Consider the following 17,079-nt stretch of genomic DNA (forward strand, 5'->3'; position numbering starts at 1 on the left):
AACAAGCAAGGGGTAAGCATCTTAATATCTTTATTATAAATGGAAGGCACAAAAGAGGCCAGCAACAGAGACTGTCCAAGAGAAATGCTTTGTGCTTTATAAACAAACAAGGAAGTACCCTTAGGTGGGTGTGATAATCCTCCTCTAATGCGTTTTTGGGGTGCAAAAATAGATTTGTTCCTTTCTTGCTCTTCTCTGCAGGACAAAGGCAGAATAGGCACTGCAAAGTTAGACCAGGGAGGTCAGTTTGTTCCGTACTGAGAAAGACAAGCCTGTAAAACAAACTAGACAGATTTTCTTTGTAGTATTCATCTTCCTTCAGCAAAGGCAAAGCTTATGACACTTGTTGGTGTGTATTTCCAGACCCCCAGCTACTGGCACTGTAGCGCATCTCTAATTCTTTGGTACAAAAGGTTCAAAATCTCTTAATGCAAAAATTTTACCAGCACCCTGGAGCAAAAAAAAAAGAAATCTAAAACCCTTACCAACTTCTATTACAGACCTGCTGAGTGCACCAGAGTTACTCATTTTTATTCAGGCTTTCAGGGGCAACTTCAGTTGGTTTAGCGCTTGGATTGCTATGTTGGCAGATGTCAGTTTAAAAAAAAAAAAAGCTTTTGAGGTCCTTTTTAAAATGAGACTGCTTTTTTGGAATTTGGAATACTGCAAGGTATCGTTGGTTTTGCTTTCTTCCCATTCCTTAGACCAGATCCATTCAGATTCTGAACAGCGTTCCCGGTGTGTTCAGGAAAATGGAAGGCAACAAGCAAAATGATGAGCTCCTTGGGCAGTCAAAAGAGCTAAATCTGGAGAGTGTTTTGAGTCAAACTTCCATGCTAAGGAGCACCAGTAATTGTTAGAAGTAGCTGCAGAGGAACCTGCATGGCACTGGGTGTGTTTCTGAAGGTGCTAAAGGTCCGAAGTGACGATTCCTACCCATACTAAAGAAGAGAAGGAAACCTTGCACTTAACTACTGTTTTTATTCCCTTTGTCCAGCAGTCAAAAGCAGTAACTAATATGAGAACCCAACTTTTCCTCTCTTTATTTTAGATTTGGGAAAATTCCCTGCCAAAACAATATTTCCTGGAAAATTCACTAGTGTTTGTGTGAGTAAAAGCTTCCAACCTTTTATTATTAATTTGTAAGAACTATTTCATCCACTTTTGTCCAGAAGAGTCAGAAATAATTTGCACAGAAATGTGCAGCGTTTTAATGAAAGGATTCAGAATCACTCTAATTTGAACTGGTTGCAGGTTTTGTGACATTTAGTGTCTTTAAAAAAAAAAAAATCAAAATTTCTGACTTCATATCAGAAAAAAAGAAAAAAAAATGCTTGTGGCGAAATAAAATCTGTTGCAGCTCTGCTCATCGAAAACTCATTGGCTGTTAAATTGGACCTAAGTCGTCTTCTCTAACCTTTCATGATCCTGCAGCAATGGCTGATGATGGATATATGGATTAGGGAACAGCACGTGATGGCAAACCTGTGGTATTTGCTACTGTACTGGGTCTGGCTGGAATGTTTACTTTCCCTGCAGCAGCCCATACAGTGCCGTACTCTGTACTTGTAGCTGGAACAGCAGTGTTATCACCCCAGTGTTGTGTGTACTGCTGAGCAGCAGTGGCACAGCATTGGGCCTTTCTCTAACCCTCCTAGGGGGTGGGCAAAAAGGTGAGGAGAGAAACATCACTAGGGCAGCTGACCTAAACCAATCAAAGGGATATTCCATACCATGTGATGTCCCACTCAGCAATAAAAGGTGGAAACAGGAAGAAGAGGGGAGGGGTGGGCTCTCGTTGGGAAAACGTCGGTCCTCCTCTCGAACACCGGCTGCGTGCGTTGAGGCCTTGCTTCAAGGACGTGGTCAATCATGGCTCATTTGTGGGAAGTAGAGAGTAATTTCTTTCCTCTGCACTTCCATATAGCCTTCATTTATTTTGTTTGTTTGTTTTCCTCCCTTCTTTTTATTTTTCCTTTTCCCCTTTCCCTTTTTATTTCCCCTTAGTTAAATTGTTTAGTTCATGGTAGTCTTTATTTAATTATTATAATTTTTTCCCTTTAATTAAATTATCCTTATCTCAACCCGTGAGTTGTTCTTTGCTTTACTTCTCCCCCTCCTCATCTAAAGGAGGGGGAGTGAGAGAGCGGTTGTGGGGTTTAGCTGCCCAGCACGGTAAAACCACCACAGCTACAGCGCAGAAAGAAAAACCAAATTGCTTCCAAAAAATCAAAGTAATTCAAAATCCTTGGTATCATGCAGCCGTGCCACTGGCAAAGTGAGCATTCCCCTGCCTCTCAAAGCTTGCTGTACCCTTGATCTGCTGTCTTGCTGCTGTTAATTGATTGCAACTCTACATGTCTGATCAGGGCTACGAGTTGTTCTCGATATGGAGATCATACAACATCTACTGTGCACGCTTGTGTGTATAGATATGTTTATCCTGTATGCATGTACATCCGTATGCATATTTGTGTGCTGGCCCCCAGATCCCTCATGTTACAAAGCATCGGCCTCGAAGGCATACTCATCAAAATCTTTTGCAGAGCCTCCATTTTTTTCTAGTTCCCTCAAAATGAGAGAATTTTTACGCGCTCTCTGTGTCGAAAAGGCAAAAATTCTGATTTTCAGTGTCGCTCTCGCTAACTTTCTCTCACTCCCTCCTCGTGTGTGTATAAACACAGATGTGTGTATGCGTATGCACATCTGTGGATTTAGATGCACTGGTATGTTTTTTGCTGTACAGGTAATAAAGACGGGGAAAGGTTTTTGTGTTTTCTTAATAGGTGAAGAAATCTTGAAGACCAGAGATTGGAACATGCTGAATTTTAAATTAAAAAAAAAAAAAAGAAAAAAAAAGTTAAATTGTCCGGCTGTGGAAGATGGAGCCTCATTTTTGCAGCCACTTTGAATCACGAGTTCATCTCTAAATGCGCTGTTTTTTTTTTTGTTTTTGTTTTGTTTTGGTTTTTGTTTTTTATTTTTTTGAAGAGCTAACTAACCGTGGCTGCATCCAGTCTGAGAGAGCATTCAAATGGACTTGCTTCCTCTCTTAGTTATAAGCTGTTTAAAAGCGCATCCTATGTTTGAATTGTGGATGAGAGGTTCCCTTGGCAAAGTGAGGAGGAAAATTCTTCCTACCCCTTTATTATTAATTCACGGATTCAGTCTTGGTTCGGCCTACAGGAGCAGTTAACTGGAAGCCTTTGAAGATCGATAACTTTGCTGAGGTTGTCCAGGTAGGTGAAATCGAAGACCCACAGGGCCTGGAACGTGCTGTTTAATGCGTCCTAACTGTGTTCTAGAGAAGTTATTTGTAGCCATAGTTGATTATTGACTTGCATGTATCATCAGGTGGTTTTTTAAGGAGTGACTCCGTTTTCAGGCTTCCAGATGTGCTCCAGGTCATATTATTGAGGATGTGGAAGAGAACGCTTGCTGACAAAGCTCCTGGCAGCTTTACAGAACTTTAATATTTAGTTAGTTCATGTAACAGCTGATTTCAAGGCTTTGCTCTCTTTGAGAGACTGATAACTTGATTTGATTAACTGAAGAAAGCTGGAAAAATGTTTGTTCCTCATTATTTTTCACTTGTTACTTTCTTTCGGGTTACTTTTAAAAAGAAGATTTCACTGATCACAAGCCAGTAGAAGACTTTCAGCCCAAGCAAGGGTGAAGACAGCTCTCTCCAAGAGCAGAGGAAGTCCCTGTGGAGAGAACCCGAGCTTGTTAGCAGAACTCGTCGGCATGTCTAAACAAGGAGACGATTGCTACTTCTATTTCTATTCTACCTGTAGCAAGGTATGGCTGGCTTTCCTTTGCTTTGCTTTTTTTTTCCCCTTTTTTCAGGAAGGAGTAGATTAGGAGGAGGAAGCACACTGGTCTTTGGTTAACTTGAGAACCAGATAGATTGTGAATTCAGTTGTAGCACCATTAGGCAGCAGCATGGCCATTTTTGAGGCTGTACTCTATTTTCCTTGTTGGTTTCCTTTTGGTTCCAGGGAGACAAATGTGCCTACCGCCACTGCGAAGCTGCTCTGGGCAATGAGACGGTCTGCAAGCTGTGGCAGGAGGGTCGTTGTTTCAGGAATGTCTGCCGATTCAGACACATGGAAATTGACGTGAGTGCCTAACAATGTGTTCTCAAAATAAATCCACAAAAGCATTTTTCAGTGCCGTAGGTGTACTGATTGCGCTTTTGCAGGATAGATTTGTTTGCTTCAAAATCATACTGGTTTCTGTTACCAAGAGAGGGGGTGGGAGGAAGCAGAGGGAAATAAAATCAATGCCTTAGGTATGTCTTAGCAAGATATTTGTTTATTTTTTTTTATTAGATGCTGACAGTTTTCTCAAGAGATGCAGAATAGCTGTTAAATAGACTGCTAAAACGTGCTGGAGCAGGGGGGTAATAAACAGGCTGTTCTATCCTCATGGGAGCAGGCTTGATAATGAACTATCAGGTGTCTTCTGACCCACAGTCCTTCAGATAACGCTGTTGTAGCTGCCTGGGGTAGGAAGTGGGGAAAGTTAAAGGTGCAGCAGAACTAAGTCTCCAAGAAGTAGTTCTAGACAGGGTTAACCTAGGCAATTTCAGATGTTCTTTTTCCCTCTGAATAATCCTAGTATAATCCTAGGTGTATTAGTTTAAGCCGCCCTCAAGTGATGTCTGAGAGTGCCTGTCTTCTCAAACTGAGTGATGACCAAACTAAATGTGCATAGTGGTTACAGCTTATGCAAACTTTGTGAATATGCCCAGAAATACTACACTTAACTGAGAAACTGACCTTTGGAATGCTGTTTCAGCACTGTGTTGTGACAGCTGTCACGATCTGGAGCTGTGCATCTCTTTGCAAGCCTCAGGTGCATGTTATCACGAGCTTTTCTTTCTTTCTGTCTTCAGAAAAAGCGCAGTGAGATTCCTTGCTACTGGGAGAACCAGCCGGGAGGCTGTCAGAAAGCCAACTGTGCTTTTCATCATGCAAAGGGACGTTACATCGATGGACAATTCTTACCACCAAGCAAGAGTGAGTTTAGGTCCTTTTTCTTTAAGCGCTGAAGAATTAATTTTGAGTATTACTTAGTGGGTGCCAATCCTGTAGGGGGCGTCAGGTAACTGTTCATTTGTGAGGGCAGGAAAAGGTCTGCAGTCATAGGTGTACTGCACCGAGTGTACTGCTGGTGTTTGTTTTCTGCTTTCGTGCTCAGCTTCTCTTTGCTTTGTGTGATGTTTGCCTTGCAGTTTGCTTCCTGTTGTTTCCGCTTTTGCTGGGTGGTAGGGAGATGTGTTGTTGTTGGAAGGGAAATCATTGTTCACGGTGTAAGCAGTGATGGGATGGGCAAAAGGAGATGCTGAATTCGTTGTCTGTGCGGGTTATCTGCCTTTGCTACCATCTCTTTGCATTGTGGTCAAAGTTTTAAACTGCCATATTACCGATGATCCTCCTCTTCCTCTAGCTACACTGCCAAGTCCGCCTGAGTGCGCGGACGATGATCTGAAAGTGGCTCAGATGTCACTGCAGCAAAACAAACTTTCTGTCCAGTCAAATCCCTCTCCACAGCTAAGGGGGTGACGAAAGTGGAAAACTCTGAAAATGTCCCAAGCCCTACACACCCTCCAGTTGTAATCAATGCTGCAGATGATGATGAAGATGATGATGGTGAGCATGTTTTGGTTCTTGGAAGGAATTTGTGCTGTAAATGAATGTGTTAAATCTTTGGTTCTTGGAAGGAATCTGTGCTGTAAATGAGTGTATAAATCACAGATGACCTGAGGTCTGACTAGTGATAGGGCAGGCAGTCTGGCCAGGTCCCTGGTGGCTTTGTCTGGCAGTCAGTGGACAGAAGCTGAAACGTTGGAGGAAAGCTTAGAACCACTCCTGGCTTTAGCTGGTCTTTTGTGTAAAGTTCTATGTGAAACTAGGAAGGAAATTTCTTTTTTCTGTCTGAAGAGCAATGTGTTGTGTAGTAGTTAAAGCTGCAGAGAGAATCTAGAGTCCTAGATGTTTTGTCCTAGTGTATTCTACTTAGGAGTTCATCAGGTCAGTGTAGCTGTTTAAAAACAAACAAACAAACAAACAAACAAACAAACAAAACAAAACAGCAACAAAGTTTTTTATATGAACCATGGGCTGAAGTGTCACTGCATGAGCTACGTAATCATGACCAACCTGGTCTATGCATAACTGAATCGATTTTTCCCCTTCAGACCAACTTTCTGAGGAAGGAGAAGAAACTAAAACTCCCGTCCAGCATCCAGCTGCGGAAGGCAAAAATGGATTACGGGTGATTTCCACTCGGAAAGGCAGTTCTATTACTACTAAACAAGGTATGCCAGCACCTTAGTAGGATAAATCAGAAGAACTTGACAGTTAAGTCAAAAGCAGCGTGGTGTAAAAACACAACAAAATGTAGGGGTGCTGAATGGAGTCGGTTATTTCCATGATCTCATTTCTGCCATTAATACCATCATGTGCCCATTGGGTCAGAAAGGTGAACTCCTTTTCTTTACTTTTGGAGAACAAAACAGGGCCACAGCATGGAGTTTAAATGGCTGCACGTGCAGCCTTGCAACCACTGTTGATAAGCCATATCTAACGATAGAGGGATCTAATATTGTGTAAATGGATTAAAATTAAAACTACATTTTGAACCCTGAAGGATGAAAGGAGGGGCAAAATGCCATTGGTTCTATGGCTCTTTCACTTGTGAGGAGTGTTGACAGGCTTTATTCGAAATACTTCAGAAAGTTCCTGAGCGCTAAGAAGCCTGAGGACCTGTGGTCCTCAGTGAGTGCCTCTAAGCCTGTCTCATGAACTGTTTCCTGTTTTCAGAGGGCAATCTGAATTTTGGAATAAAAACACTTGAGGAAATCAAATGGCAGAAGATGAAGGAAAAAAATAAGAGACACGGTGGTGAGTTAATATTGCCTACTTTCTTATCCTGTTCACGGCAGGTGATGGTGACTGGGAGCTGCTTGAGGGACAGACTTCCATTTTTAGCTGGGGGCATAAAGCAACCTGATTCTCAGCCAGCTGGTATTCTAAATGGGAGTCCAAAGGGCAACCAGAGGCAAATTAGTCACCTCTCTTCTTTACATGCTCTGCTTGCTGTATTTTTGACAGTAACAAATCATTTAAAGTTTTTTGTTCTTTGTGATAGTTTTTTACGTTGGGTAAACTTCCTTATGTTTTGGTTGCTCTGAACAGAAGGTTCTTCAAGATCTTCTCTTCGTCCCGTTGATTCTATGATTTTTCCTGCTCCAGAAGAGGAAAATGTCCGGACAGTGGTGAGAACTGTGACAGTGTCTTCCAAGAAAGGTAATAATGAATGCTTTTGTTTTGATTTCATTACTCCTAAACTGGAGGGTTAAGCAATAATTAAAACAATTCACCCATGTTAGCCTTCTGGTGCTGCCTTCTGTTCAAAACGTGCTTTTATGCTTAAAGTCCCTGGTTGTACTGGAAAGATTTGGTGCTCAGGTTAAGTGCAGTGGCAGGAGAAAAAAAAAAGTGTCAGTATGCCAATAGGGGGGTAACTGAAAAACAGAAGAGTAACGAGAAGAGCGAGCTGTAGAAGCCAGTGCTATATAAGAAGCAATTTCTGAAGCATTAAAGAGGCGTACAGTGGCAGGTGTGGACACAGTATGACAGGTGTTTGTGTATAAATTGTTTAGAGCTGTGCAAATGCCTTTTAAAGGGAAAAAAGTGTGGAAGTACTTTTACTCGTAGACATTCACCTTAGAAAGGAATATTTCTCAGCATTTGCACCTAAGAATATTCTGCTTGCTTATGCAGCTTTGTTCTGCACAAAGTATAGGTGTCAAGCAGACTCAGATTCACTCTCTACTATCTCAGCTGGAATTTGAAGCAAGCACTGAGACTATTAATATTTTTTTTCCATGTTAATTATAGTTAAAATATGAGTTTGTGTGGTCTAGCTGTCAAAACAGTGTCTGACTAGGGTTTTTTGGACATGGGCTAACAGGATAATATTTCTGTTGGCTACTGGTTTCTGTGAAATAGAAAAAAAAATTCCCTTTTGTTTTAGGGGAGGAACCTGTGGTTCGAGTAGATCTTGCTGATAGACAAGGAAAACGGAAAGCCTCCGCGGGTGAGAACTTTTTACGAGCTGTTACGTAGGTGCTGCCTTCTATATATGACTGCATTAAAGAGTATTTGTGATGTATGAAAGGAAAATACATTGCAGTGGAGATCTGTGTTGACGGCAGAAATGGAAAAAAAAAAAAAAAATCATTTAGCAGCTGAAAGGCAATTCTATGAAAATATGCTTGAAAAAGAGAAGCTTATTGTTGACTGTTCTCAAACCTTCCTGCAAAGAAAAGTTCTTACAATATTCCTTGTTTTCTCTGAAGATGATGTAGGCAGCCTTCCAGTGAAGCGCAGCCTTGCTGAAAGGCTGGGGAAGAAGGTAGAGGCTCCGGGAAATGCTGACAAAGCACCCAAGAGAGAGACAGGTACTAAACGGGCATCTGGATTGGATTCCTGGGTTTCGTATTTAGTCTTTCTGTTTGTCCTTTTCCAGTGATGTTTCTTTTTGCATGTTGGCTGAGGTCGTAATCACTGGGATTCAAAGCTACCTTTCCTGTCTTGTTTTGAAATGTGAACCTGAAGTTGACATTATGCAGCCTCCCTAATTCGTTCTTTTTCTGTTTTGCAGTTCGAGTTCCCAAGTCTCTGAAGGACAGGCTGGGATTACCTCCTAAACAGACCAGTACTGAGAGAGGTAACAGCTAGATCTTAAATATGCTTTCTCCTCCGTCCTTTCCACGAACTTGGACTGCTTTCATACATCCCTACAAACTAATTTAAACGAAAACAAAGAACTGACGCCTCTTGGTTGAGTGCTGAAGCTCTTCTGACAGCCACTATCAGAACTCTGGCTCTAGGTGTGTGTTTATTTTCTACTTGTGCCTTGTCGAGGTTTTTAGCTGCTTCTGTGAACCGTTACGTACAATTAGAATAGAACCACTGCCAGGAGCAGGAATTTGAAATGCAGTCTGAAAAAGTAATAAAGTAAAGCAGCATTTCTGTGTAGCAGTTCTCTCTGGATAGGGCTGGTCTTCAAAATACAAGTGGCTCAGAGGAGGAGGAGAATGTTGTTCTAAGGATATTGTTCTAAGATGCATTATTGGGAACGCTCAAGATGAGTTTTCCTTAGTGCTCTGACAAATTTTGGAGACTTAAAATATTGCTGGACTCTCTTTAAATGTTGGTGCTTCTCCTCATTTCTTGATGATGACAGGGAAGGCTGCTAAGCCGATGGGAGAGATCCATGTGAAAACACTGGAGGAAATCCGTCGTGAGAAAGCTCTTCAGAGACGCGAACCTCAAGCCAAAGCCGAGGCTGAAGGGCACGGTAAAACTGAAGATTCCAGCGCAGGGGCAAGAGCTGCTCGTGCAGGTCGCATGCAAACTTTCTCTGAAGCCTTGTCTGAAAAAAAGAATAATCGCTTGGTAGAAGAGAAGAAAAAAGCAGGAGAATGCCATAGCAAGAGCAAAATTCAGGGTGAGTCCAAGAAGCAGCTCGCTCTGTCCGGGCCCAGCAAAGGGCAGGCGAAGGAGCCGGCAGGAAAAGTCAAGCCAGAAGGAGAAGTGCGTGTTAAAACCTTGGAAGAAATAAAGCGTGAGAAAGCTCTGCGGATGCAGCAGAGTGAAGGAGATGTGCCAGCTCCCTCAGCACAACCCGGACCTGCCCCAGCAGAGCAGAAATCTTTATGGAGCACAAAACTAACAGGTAATAAGATGCTTTAATGCCTGCCCCAGTGAGGTGCTTCCCATATTGAGCAAGTTCAGTTTGCTCAGGATCTGCTTCATGGATAAATGCTGAATGGCTTGCACATTGTAGCCTTTCTCTCTCTCTCTCATGGGACACAAGGAAATAAATGCACAAAGGAAACAAGTACCCAGCTTTCTTTATTTCTGCCGTTGACAACACTTTTTTTTGTCTTTTTTTAAAGCACCTGAAAAAGAAGAAAAGAAGGCAGTGGAATTGAACCGGCCTTTTCCTAAACTTTCCTCTGGACCTGATGTACAGGTGAGTCCTCTGTGAAGACACACATACATTCGTACAATTTCTGATAATTCTGACAAGTTTTGTTACTCACCGTGTGCCACCCTCTTGAGTGTGTTCTTACCCTTCAGCAGCTGGTAGGAGCTGCAGTGCAGTCTAAATCCTATCGCCAGCAGCATTTCCAGACAACTCTGTAATCCTCAAACTTGGAATCAGTCTGTTTATACCACAGCAAGAAAGAAACCCTGTTAGCACCAGCTGAAATCTACACAGTTAACGTGGAGGGAATTCTTTTTGTTCTTACTGACTTGATCTGTCAGACATGAAGGATTTAATACAGAAGGCCAGAGTTCTGTGTTCAAGGAAATCAATCTGTCAGTGGATACTGTATAGGGGAACTTGTATGACTTTCTGCTGCTTAAAAAGAATGTGATAAATAGATGTACAGCAGAACACCCTAGCTGTTTAAAGAAGCTTGCCATAGTGGATATTGCAGATATGTGAGACTGCGTCCATAGTAAAGCATGGCTCTTGTTACAGGCAGAATTTTATGGGAAAAAAAACAAACAAACAAACAAACAAAAAAACCAACAGTAACCTGAACGAGATTAATATGCTGTTCCACATCAAGACCATTTTGGAGGGATTGCTGATCAGATTTTCTTAACGAAATCTCCACGGATTTTATTTATTTTTTTTGTCCTACTCATGCACTACTTTTCTTTCCTTCTAGCCCACTCAGCAGAGTGGAACTCGTAAATGTCCAGAGAAGAGCTTTGAAGAGAGACGGTGGGAGAAGTGGCAACAGAGAGAACAACAAGAGAAGCTTCGGCAGGAGGAAGCTGCTGTCAAATCTACTGCTGGCTTCTTTAATACTGAACCAGCAGGGAAAGTGGCAGCTCAATTTCAGGGCCAGGAAGCTAAAAGTAAGTGTTGAAGGTTAAGAGTTACTTAGGTTGTCTTCTGAAATACAGACAGAAGATGACAATTCTCATGCTGTAACTCTGGCTGGGTGCATTTTGCCACGCAGTGCTACGAAGCGAAGGGTGTACTTTCTTTTTCTTAGTTTGTTTCTTTTCCTGCCAGCCAGATGTTAGGTAAGGAACGGGAGACTAGAAAATGACACTACAAATGTGGACTTTGTAGAAGAACTTAACTGTGGGACATCACTGCAAGGGAGAGGAAGCTGGTACAAGAGTTGCATACACTCTTGTCCTACTATAACTGCTGCTTTTTCCTTTCCTAGCGGGAGCGGGACTTTAAATATAAAAGCTGTCTATATTTGTGAACCTAGCTTGCACTTAGGATTGCTATGTGTCTGAGGTTTCCCTTGTCCTGGATTATTATTTACTGTAGCTCTTCGGTTTCTTTGTTCCTTTGTATGGCTTGTTGGTAGACAGAGTTTACTATGTGGAAAAGATTCCTGAGAATCCAGGCAATGGCGGTGTAATTGTGCTGGCCAAATGCATTTAAGTGTGTAGAAGGACTGTGGAAATGATTAAGAGAACCTGGATTTTTCCTGAGGCAGAGCAAGACTGTATCAGTTCTCTCTTCCTTTTACTCTAGCCAACTTTATGACATCTGCGAAGCCTTCGCGTGGGAAAGTCACTTTCCCCAAGAAGAAGGCACTGAAACGTAAGGCACCTGGGAGTTACCCGTCTGCCATAGCAGCTGTGGAACTACAGACTGCCTTTGATGCTGACATGATGGGACCTCCAGCCAGAAAAGCAGCCATGGTAAGGCCAGGGGCTAATGCAGCGATGGATCCCTTGTTAAATTTCTACCCTCCTCTATTTGAAAAGGTGGAAAACTCAAACGTTCTGCAGGCCTTCTGTTTCCTTAGAAATCCAGTAGCTGTCTCCAGGATGCTTGTAGAACCCTTCTGTATTTATGAGATGAATGGCACTCTTTAACCGGTACTCTGATGCTGTGATTTCTCTGGTGTGGGGGATTTTGTCCATTAATGCCATGTTCTTAAAAGACACCAGATCGTGAGTAACCTCCAGGTGAATGTGAACTTTCTTCAGGAGCACCTTGGTTTTGTATTTTGGCCACGGCTCCGCAATGCCAGAGGAGAAGCAGTGTGGAGGAAAAAGCTATTAAGGAATCTTTTACCCATGTGTCATAAATACTGTTTTGCTGCTTTCTAGGGTGTTTCAGACGTGCCGGAGCACGTCCCAGCCATCAGACTTGAAGAAAATCCCCAAAACAGGTGACAACCCCAACTTGTTCTTTTTCTTAATCAGTGTATATCCCCAGGGAAACATAAGTTCTGTCACATGTGGGAAAAAATGAGGGTTCTGAGATAATTGAAGCCAAAATCCATCAAAGGAATAAGTCACCTGAAACCACTTTCTAGCAGCTAGCAGGATTGCTTAATTAGGCTTTCTTGAAATGCTGCAAGTCAGCACAGCTTTCCGGTGACTTCTTGGGTTGTCTGAATACCTGAACGAGGATGAGGTGAAGTTCTACTTCCTCGTGAGGTGATAGATGATGAGTAGTGTCCTCTGCCTTTTGGTCCTCAAGAATGCCACCTCAACTCCAGGTGCCCTGGCTTCACAGATAAACCCCCAGACTGAAAAATGTACCTGGTAACACATCGGGCTCTAAATGTAGCCCTGGGTTGATTGATAACAATCCCTGTGTAAGATTGAAGCATAGGAGGGCTTGCCTACAGTTTTAAGAGCCGGTTTGCAGGAAAAGGATTTCCCGTTAAGAAATGGCATATCCTGATTGTTCTTTCTTGCTCTCCCAAGACCTGAAGTGCGTCTTGGAAGCCCGGAAAGATTTGAGGAGCAGATGGAGATGGATCTCGAGACCTCGACCTCAGCTTCTTCCCAGCCAGAAGAGGCACGGACACGCTGGCTGAGTTCCACAGGGAACGTGCCCTTATCTGCGGATGAAGATTTTGAGAAGCTACTTTGGGAAATCTCAGGAGGCAGACTGGAAGCCGAAATCGACTTAGACCCAGGGAAGGACGAGGATGACCTCCTCCTTGAACTCTCCGAGATGATTGACAGTTGAACTGCGTAGTCCTAGGGTATAATTAAAAAAAAAAAAAAAATTAAAACTGTTCTTCTTGTTGGATACCCCGAGGTGATCCTTTTTCTAACTGAGGCTTTGCAATGAGACTTAAAGCACAGTCCGAAGTGGTAGAAATTGGCAGGATCTGCCCTCAGTTGTCCTAAATTTCCCTGCTGGTCAGAGTTAAGGTCTTGTGCATCCATTCTGTAACTATAGGTGGTTACCTTCGATATCGAGAGGACAAAGCACTTCTTTTGGCACAGAAAGATCTCCATTGGCACGCCATGGTGGCTGCAAATCGATCTTCTGATGGAGCGATGCTCTGAAGGCTTAAATGTAAAGCTTCTTCCTTCCTCCGCCCTTGGCACAACTCGATGTTGGGCACATTGTGAAGCTTCGGTGTTCTGATTTCTCGGACAGTTGATAGCCAAATCCTGGAGTTACTATGTCAACTCTTGACTTTTACTCGTGTATGCCATTGTTTTGACTGTACCCGTGTCAGATGATGAAGCTGTAGGGGTGGGAGGGAGCAGAATCGTTGTTCCAGTGTGTTGTGGACCAAACTTGCTGCCAGGAATGGGGGTGGGGGTCAGCCCACCCAGCCTTCCTTTCAATTATCAGGGAGGATCAAATGGTGAAAAGCAGCAGCTCTGCCATGCGGCTCCACTACCCCCACTCCCTTCTCTTGTGCTATACCAAAGTTCCCCCAGGCTTTGGTTGGTGCTTTTTGCCTGTGTGAGGACTCCGGGGCGAGCAGTCGGGACTCTGCCGCAGTCACAGGGTCGATGAAGGGTTGTTTAAGTGCCTCTTGGTTTTAAAAGTTGCTCCCCTGAGCTGCTGGCTCTGCTGCCTGCTACAGCAAATGTTCGGGTGCCATCAGCATCGCACTTGGGCGTGGGCACTGACCCTGCGGAGGACAGAGCTGAGATTCGGGTGTATTGTGTACCCTGCCACCAGCCATCGTTTTTTTTCCCCTAGCAGATCAATTTTGAATTATTTTCCGAACTTTTCGCGGCACGGTAGGCACTTCCCGCTATGATTTGTGAAGCTGTGGGGGCCCTCAGGCATTTGCTGCTGGCAGAGGAAAAGCGCTTGTCGAATTTGTTGTAAATACTTAATGTTTGGACAAAACCACGCGTCTCTGTGTGTGTGTGTGTGTGTGTGCTGTGACGCCCCGGCCCCACCAGGGAAAACCTCCGCCGACGAAACTGCTGCTGGAGCTCACGCAGGCCTTCATCGTGCCGAAGGACTTCACGGGGACTTCTGGCGGCTCAGAAATGGGGGAGAAAAAGCAAACTCAGGAGGAGGAGAGCTCAGAGACTGCGCCCACCTGCCCTCGCTTTCCCTTCACCCCAAGAAGCCCTGTTCTACCATCAGCCTTCGCCTCTTCTGCCTGCGGTGCTGGGAGCGGGAGCGGCGAGGCGGCAGCAGCCATGGCGTACCGCGGGCAGGGCCAGAAGGTGCAGAAGGTGATGGTGCAGCCCATCGTATCCTTCCTGCGGCTGGGGGGTGCCGGGGAGGTGGGTGGGGGGCGGCTCGGACCTCAGGGGGCTCGGCCCGGGCCTTGAGGCCTTGTCGCGGGGCCCTGAGGCCTCGCTGTGGGGTTTGGGGCCTTGTCCCGAGCCCGGAACTGTCGTCCCCGTGCTGAGCCCTTAACGCAGCGCCCCAGAACCTCATCTTCCGCTACCTGCAGAACGTGAGTACCGCGGGGAGGGGGCGGGGATGGGGATTTGGGGAGTGTGGGGGGAGTGGGGAGGGTCTGGGGATTCCCCTCGGTGAGTTTTCGGCTCCTGGCTGTGTCCCGGGACGGGTTTGTGGGGGATGGAGAGCTGTGCGGTGTGCTGGTGGGCACAAGGAGCCCGGCATTTCCCCCTCGTGTAGCCGGGCGTGCAGGGGTGTTCCCTTGTGACTGGAAACGTGTTCTTCACCAAACGTGTAGTATTCACCCGATGGTATAACGCTCAAATGTCAGATTGCACATTGGAACTGCCCCTGAGAGTTGCTCCTCGGAGCGTTTGGGAGCTGTCGTGGCTGTGGCTAGCAGGTATTTCTGAACACATGAGAGAACAAAAGTGCTCAGTGTTTGTGGCCCGACTTACTCTCCTCCTTCGTTCTGCAGAGGTCGAGGATCCAGGTGTGGCTCTATGAGCAGGTGAACATGCGGATAGAAGGCTGCATCATCGTGAGTATCCGCACGTCCCCATGTTACATCTTTCATTTTGCCTCATTCACAATCGTGTTTTTTGGTCAAGAAAAGTTATCACAAGGAAAAAGAGATTTGTACTTCTCTGCCTTTCCCCTCGCCCTGCCCTTCCCTCCCGCTCCTGAGCCCTTCGTCAGGCCTTGCTGGGCCCTCTGTCCGGCTGTCTGTCCGTCCATCCGAACCTCTGGCCATCTGTCCCACCACCCTGCCCCGTCCCTGCCCTCTCCCTAAGGAAGCAAAGAGTCCCCGGTCTGCCTTCATGGGGGGGGGGGGGGGGGAGGGAGAGGGGAGGTTCTGCTGAGAAAAAAATGAAAGATTTCCCCCTTAACGGGCGCCTTGCGAGTTCTTTCGAGTTCCAACCTTCTGCCTTCCTTCCGTAGCAGTGCCTCCAAGGGGTGCGCTGTAAGGCAGCCCTCATCTGGCGCGTTGCTCCTCCGTTCCCCCAAGGAACTGCCTTCAGGATCTGACTAACTCTGGATGCACCCGGTTGTCGCCTTAATTTCTCCTTTAGCTTGCTGAAAACAAGCCGGTTGGGTGACCTTTTGCGTTTCTCGCTTAAAATTTGGATCGAGGAGGTCTGTGTTTCCTTACGCTGATGTCCACGCTGAAGGTGCAGAAGGGTTCCGTGCTGTTGCTTGGGTCAGCCTTGTTGCCAGGTTTGGAATGTTTAGCCTACCGGTGCTTCGGTGCTGTTGGGCTGCACTCAGAGTGTGAGCTCTGGGCGTTATTTCTCAAATACTGCGTTATTTGAGCGTACAGACCCGAGATATTCTGCGGAGAGGTGATTTAAGGCACGTCAGAACCACCGCTGCGGCGTGTGCCAGCGTCGGACGCCCGTTCGAGTGATCGGGAGGAGCAGGTGAGTTGAATTTGGTGCTGGGTGGCGAGGTGGTGTTGGGGGAAGAGCTAGGCTAAGGAGAGCTTCCTCTTGCTCTGCCCCTTCCCATCTCAAATGGCCGCTTCCTGGGGAGATGGGTTCGTTGGGAGTTTAACTACAACGTTACAGTGGGGATGAGGAATCACCTTTAGTCCCGTAGGTATTTGCTGCCAGGCCGCAGCGTTGATTTCAGAAATTGTATTTAAAAAAGGGAAAAGAAAGGAAAGATGTATTCTTTAACATACTCTCTTTTCTCGGAGAGTAGATGGAGGAGCTTCAGCCGTGCCCTTCCTCCGGAAACGATTCCCAGTGTCTGCTCAGACACTGAGGAGGAAAATGGAGGAGAGCCACCCGATAGAAATAAAGGAAAGAAGGGGTCATGGATTAAGGGAAAAGCACTACTTAAAAAATTGGTGCTCTCTAAAAACGGGTTAAGGGTTTGGGACCTGCAGGTGCTGCCTACACCTGTGTGCGTTGCAGTCGTGCCTGTTGCCACTGAGCAAAACGGGGAGAGCTGCTTTGTCGAACGCGGCGTGTTAAAGCACGTGCCACTGCCTGGAAGAAAAGCACGGACTTCCCTCGTGTGGGCCTTCTTCCCTAGCGATCTGTGGTTTACCTGATGGTTTCCCATAAGCTGAGAATGTTTAAAAGAAAAAAAAAAAAAACAAAAATCAAAAACCAACACCAACGTTGAGAGTGGTGAAGCAGATCCTCACGTGGGGACTCAGAATCAGCGGTGACATCACCATGCGAAGCATTGTGTGTGCTTCGGGTTGGGGCTGCTGCGAGCCTCGCAGCGGGGAGGGAGAGCGGATCCGGGGTGCCTCTGTGTCAGCCCTCTGCCCTGGTGGCTTTGTGAGCACTGAGAGTTTGACTCCTGTGTTCCCAGCTTTCGCTTCCGCACCTGCGGTGTGGCAGAGCCAGCGAGCTGCTTGCTCAGCTGGAG

The 17,079-nt window shown here is 45.4% G+C and overlaps 2 protein-coding genes across 3 annotated transcripts; both read left to right on the forward strand.

Moving 5' to 3' along the window:
* The first annotated feature begins 1,784 nt into the window (after window positions 1-1,784).
* On the forward strand, window positions 1,785-14,184 carry LOC311428442 (zinc finger CCCH domain-containing protein 11A-like). 2 transcript variants are annotated; one of them, XM_084539882.1, is made up of 18 exons: window positions 1,785-1,890; window positions 3,193-3,239; window positions 3,624-3,801; window positions 4,002-4,121; window positions 4,901-5,024; window positions 5,455-5,657; window positions 6,206-6,325; window positions 6,831-6,911; window positions 7,206-7,316; window positions 8,047-8,109; window positions 8,372-8,473; window positions 8,677-8,742; window positions 9,262-9,753; window positions 9,977-10,053; window positions 10,763-10,955; window positions 11,596-11,765; window positions 12,180-12,241; window positions 12,786-14,184. In XM_084539882.1, the coding sequence occupies exons 8-18, from the start codon at window positions 6,884-6,886 to the stop codon at window positions 13,051-13,053; spliced, it is 1,632 nt and encodes a 543-aa protein (XP_084396008.1). In that variant the 5' UTR covers window positions 1,785-1,890; window positions 3,193-3,239; window positions 3,624-3,801; window positions 4,002-4,121; window positions 4,901-5,024; window positions 5,455-5,657; window positions 6,206-6,325; window positions 6,831-6,883; the 3' UTR covers window positions 13,054-14,184. The 2 variants fall into 2 exon arrangements, with proteins under 2 accessions (XP_084396008.1, XP_084396009.1); XM_084539883.1 differs by lacking the exon at window positions 1,785-1,890 and having other exon boundaries at window positions 3,192-3,239.
* Window positions 14,185-14,192: 8 nt separating this feature from the next.
* LOC311428444 (uncharacterized protein) lies at window positions 14,193-15,504 on the forward strand. Its single transcript, XM_084539885.1, has 3 exons — window positions 14,193-14,540; window positions 14,723-14,749; window positions 15,173-15,504. Exons 1-3 carry the CDS (start codon window positions 14,331-14,333, stop codon window positions 15,485-15,487), a joined length of 552 nt encoding a protein of 183 aa, XP_084396011.1. The 5' UTR covers window positions 14,193-14,330; the 3' UTR covers window positions 15,488-15,504.
* Window positions 15,505-17,079: the final 1,575 nt, after the last annotated feature.

Source organism: Aythya ferina (assembly GCF_964211825.1).
Source record: "Aythya ferina genome assembly, contig: HAP1_SCAFFOLD_81, whole genome shotgun sequence".
Classification (NCBI taxonomy): domain Eukaryota; kingdom Metazoa; phylum Chordata; class Aves; order Anseriformes; family Anatidae; genus Aythya; species Aythya ferina.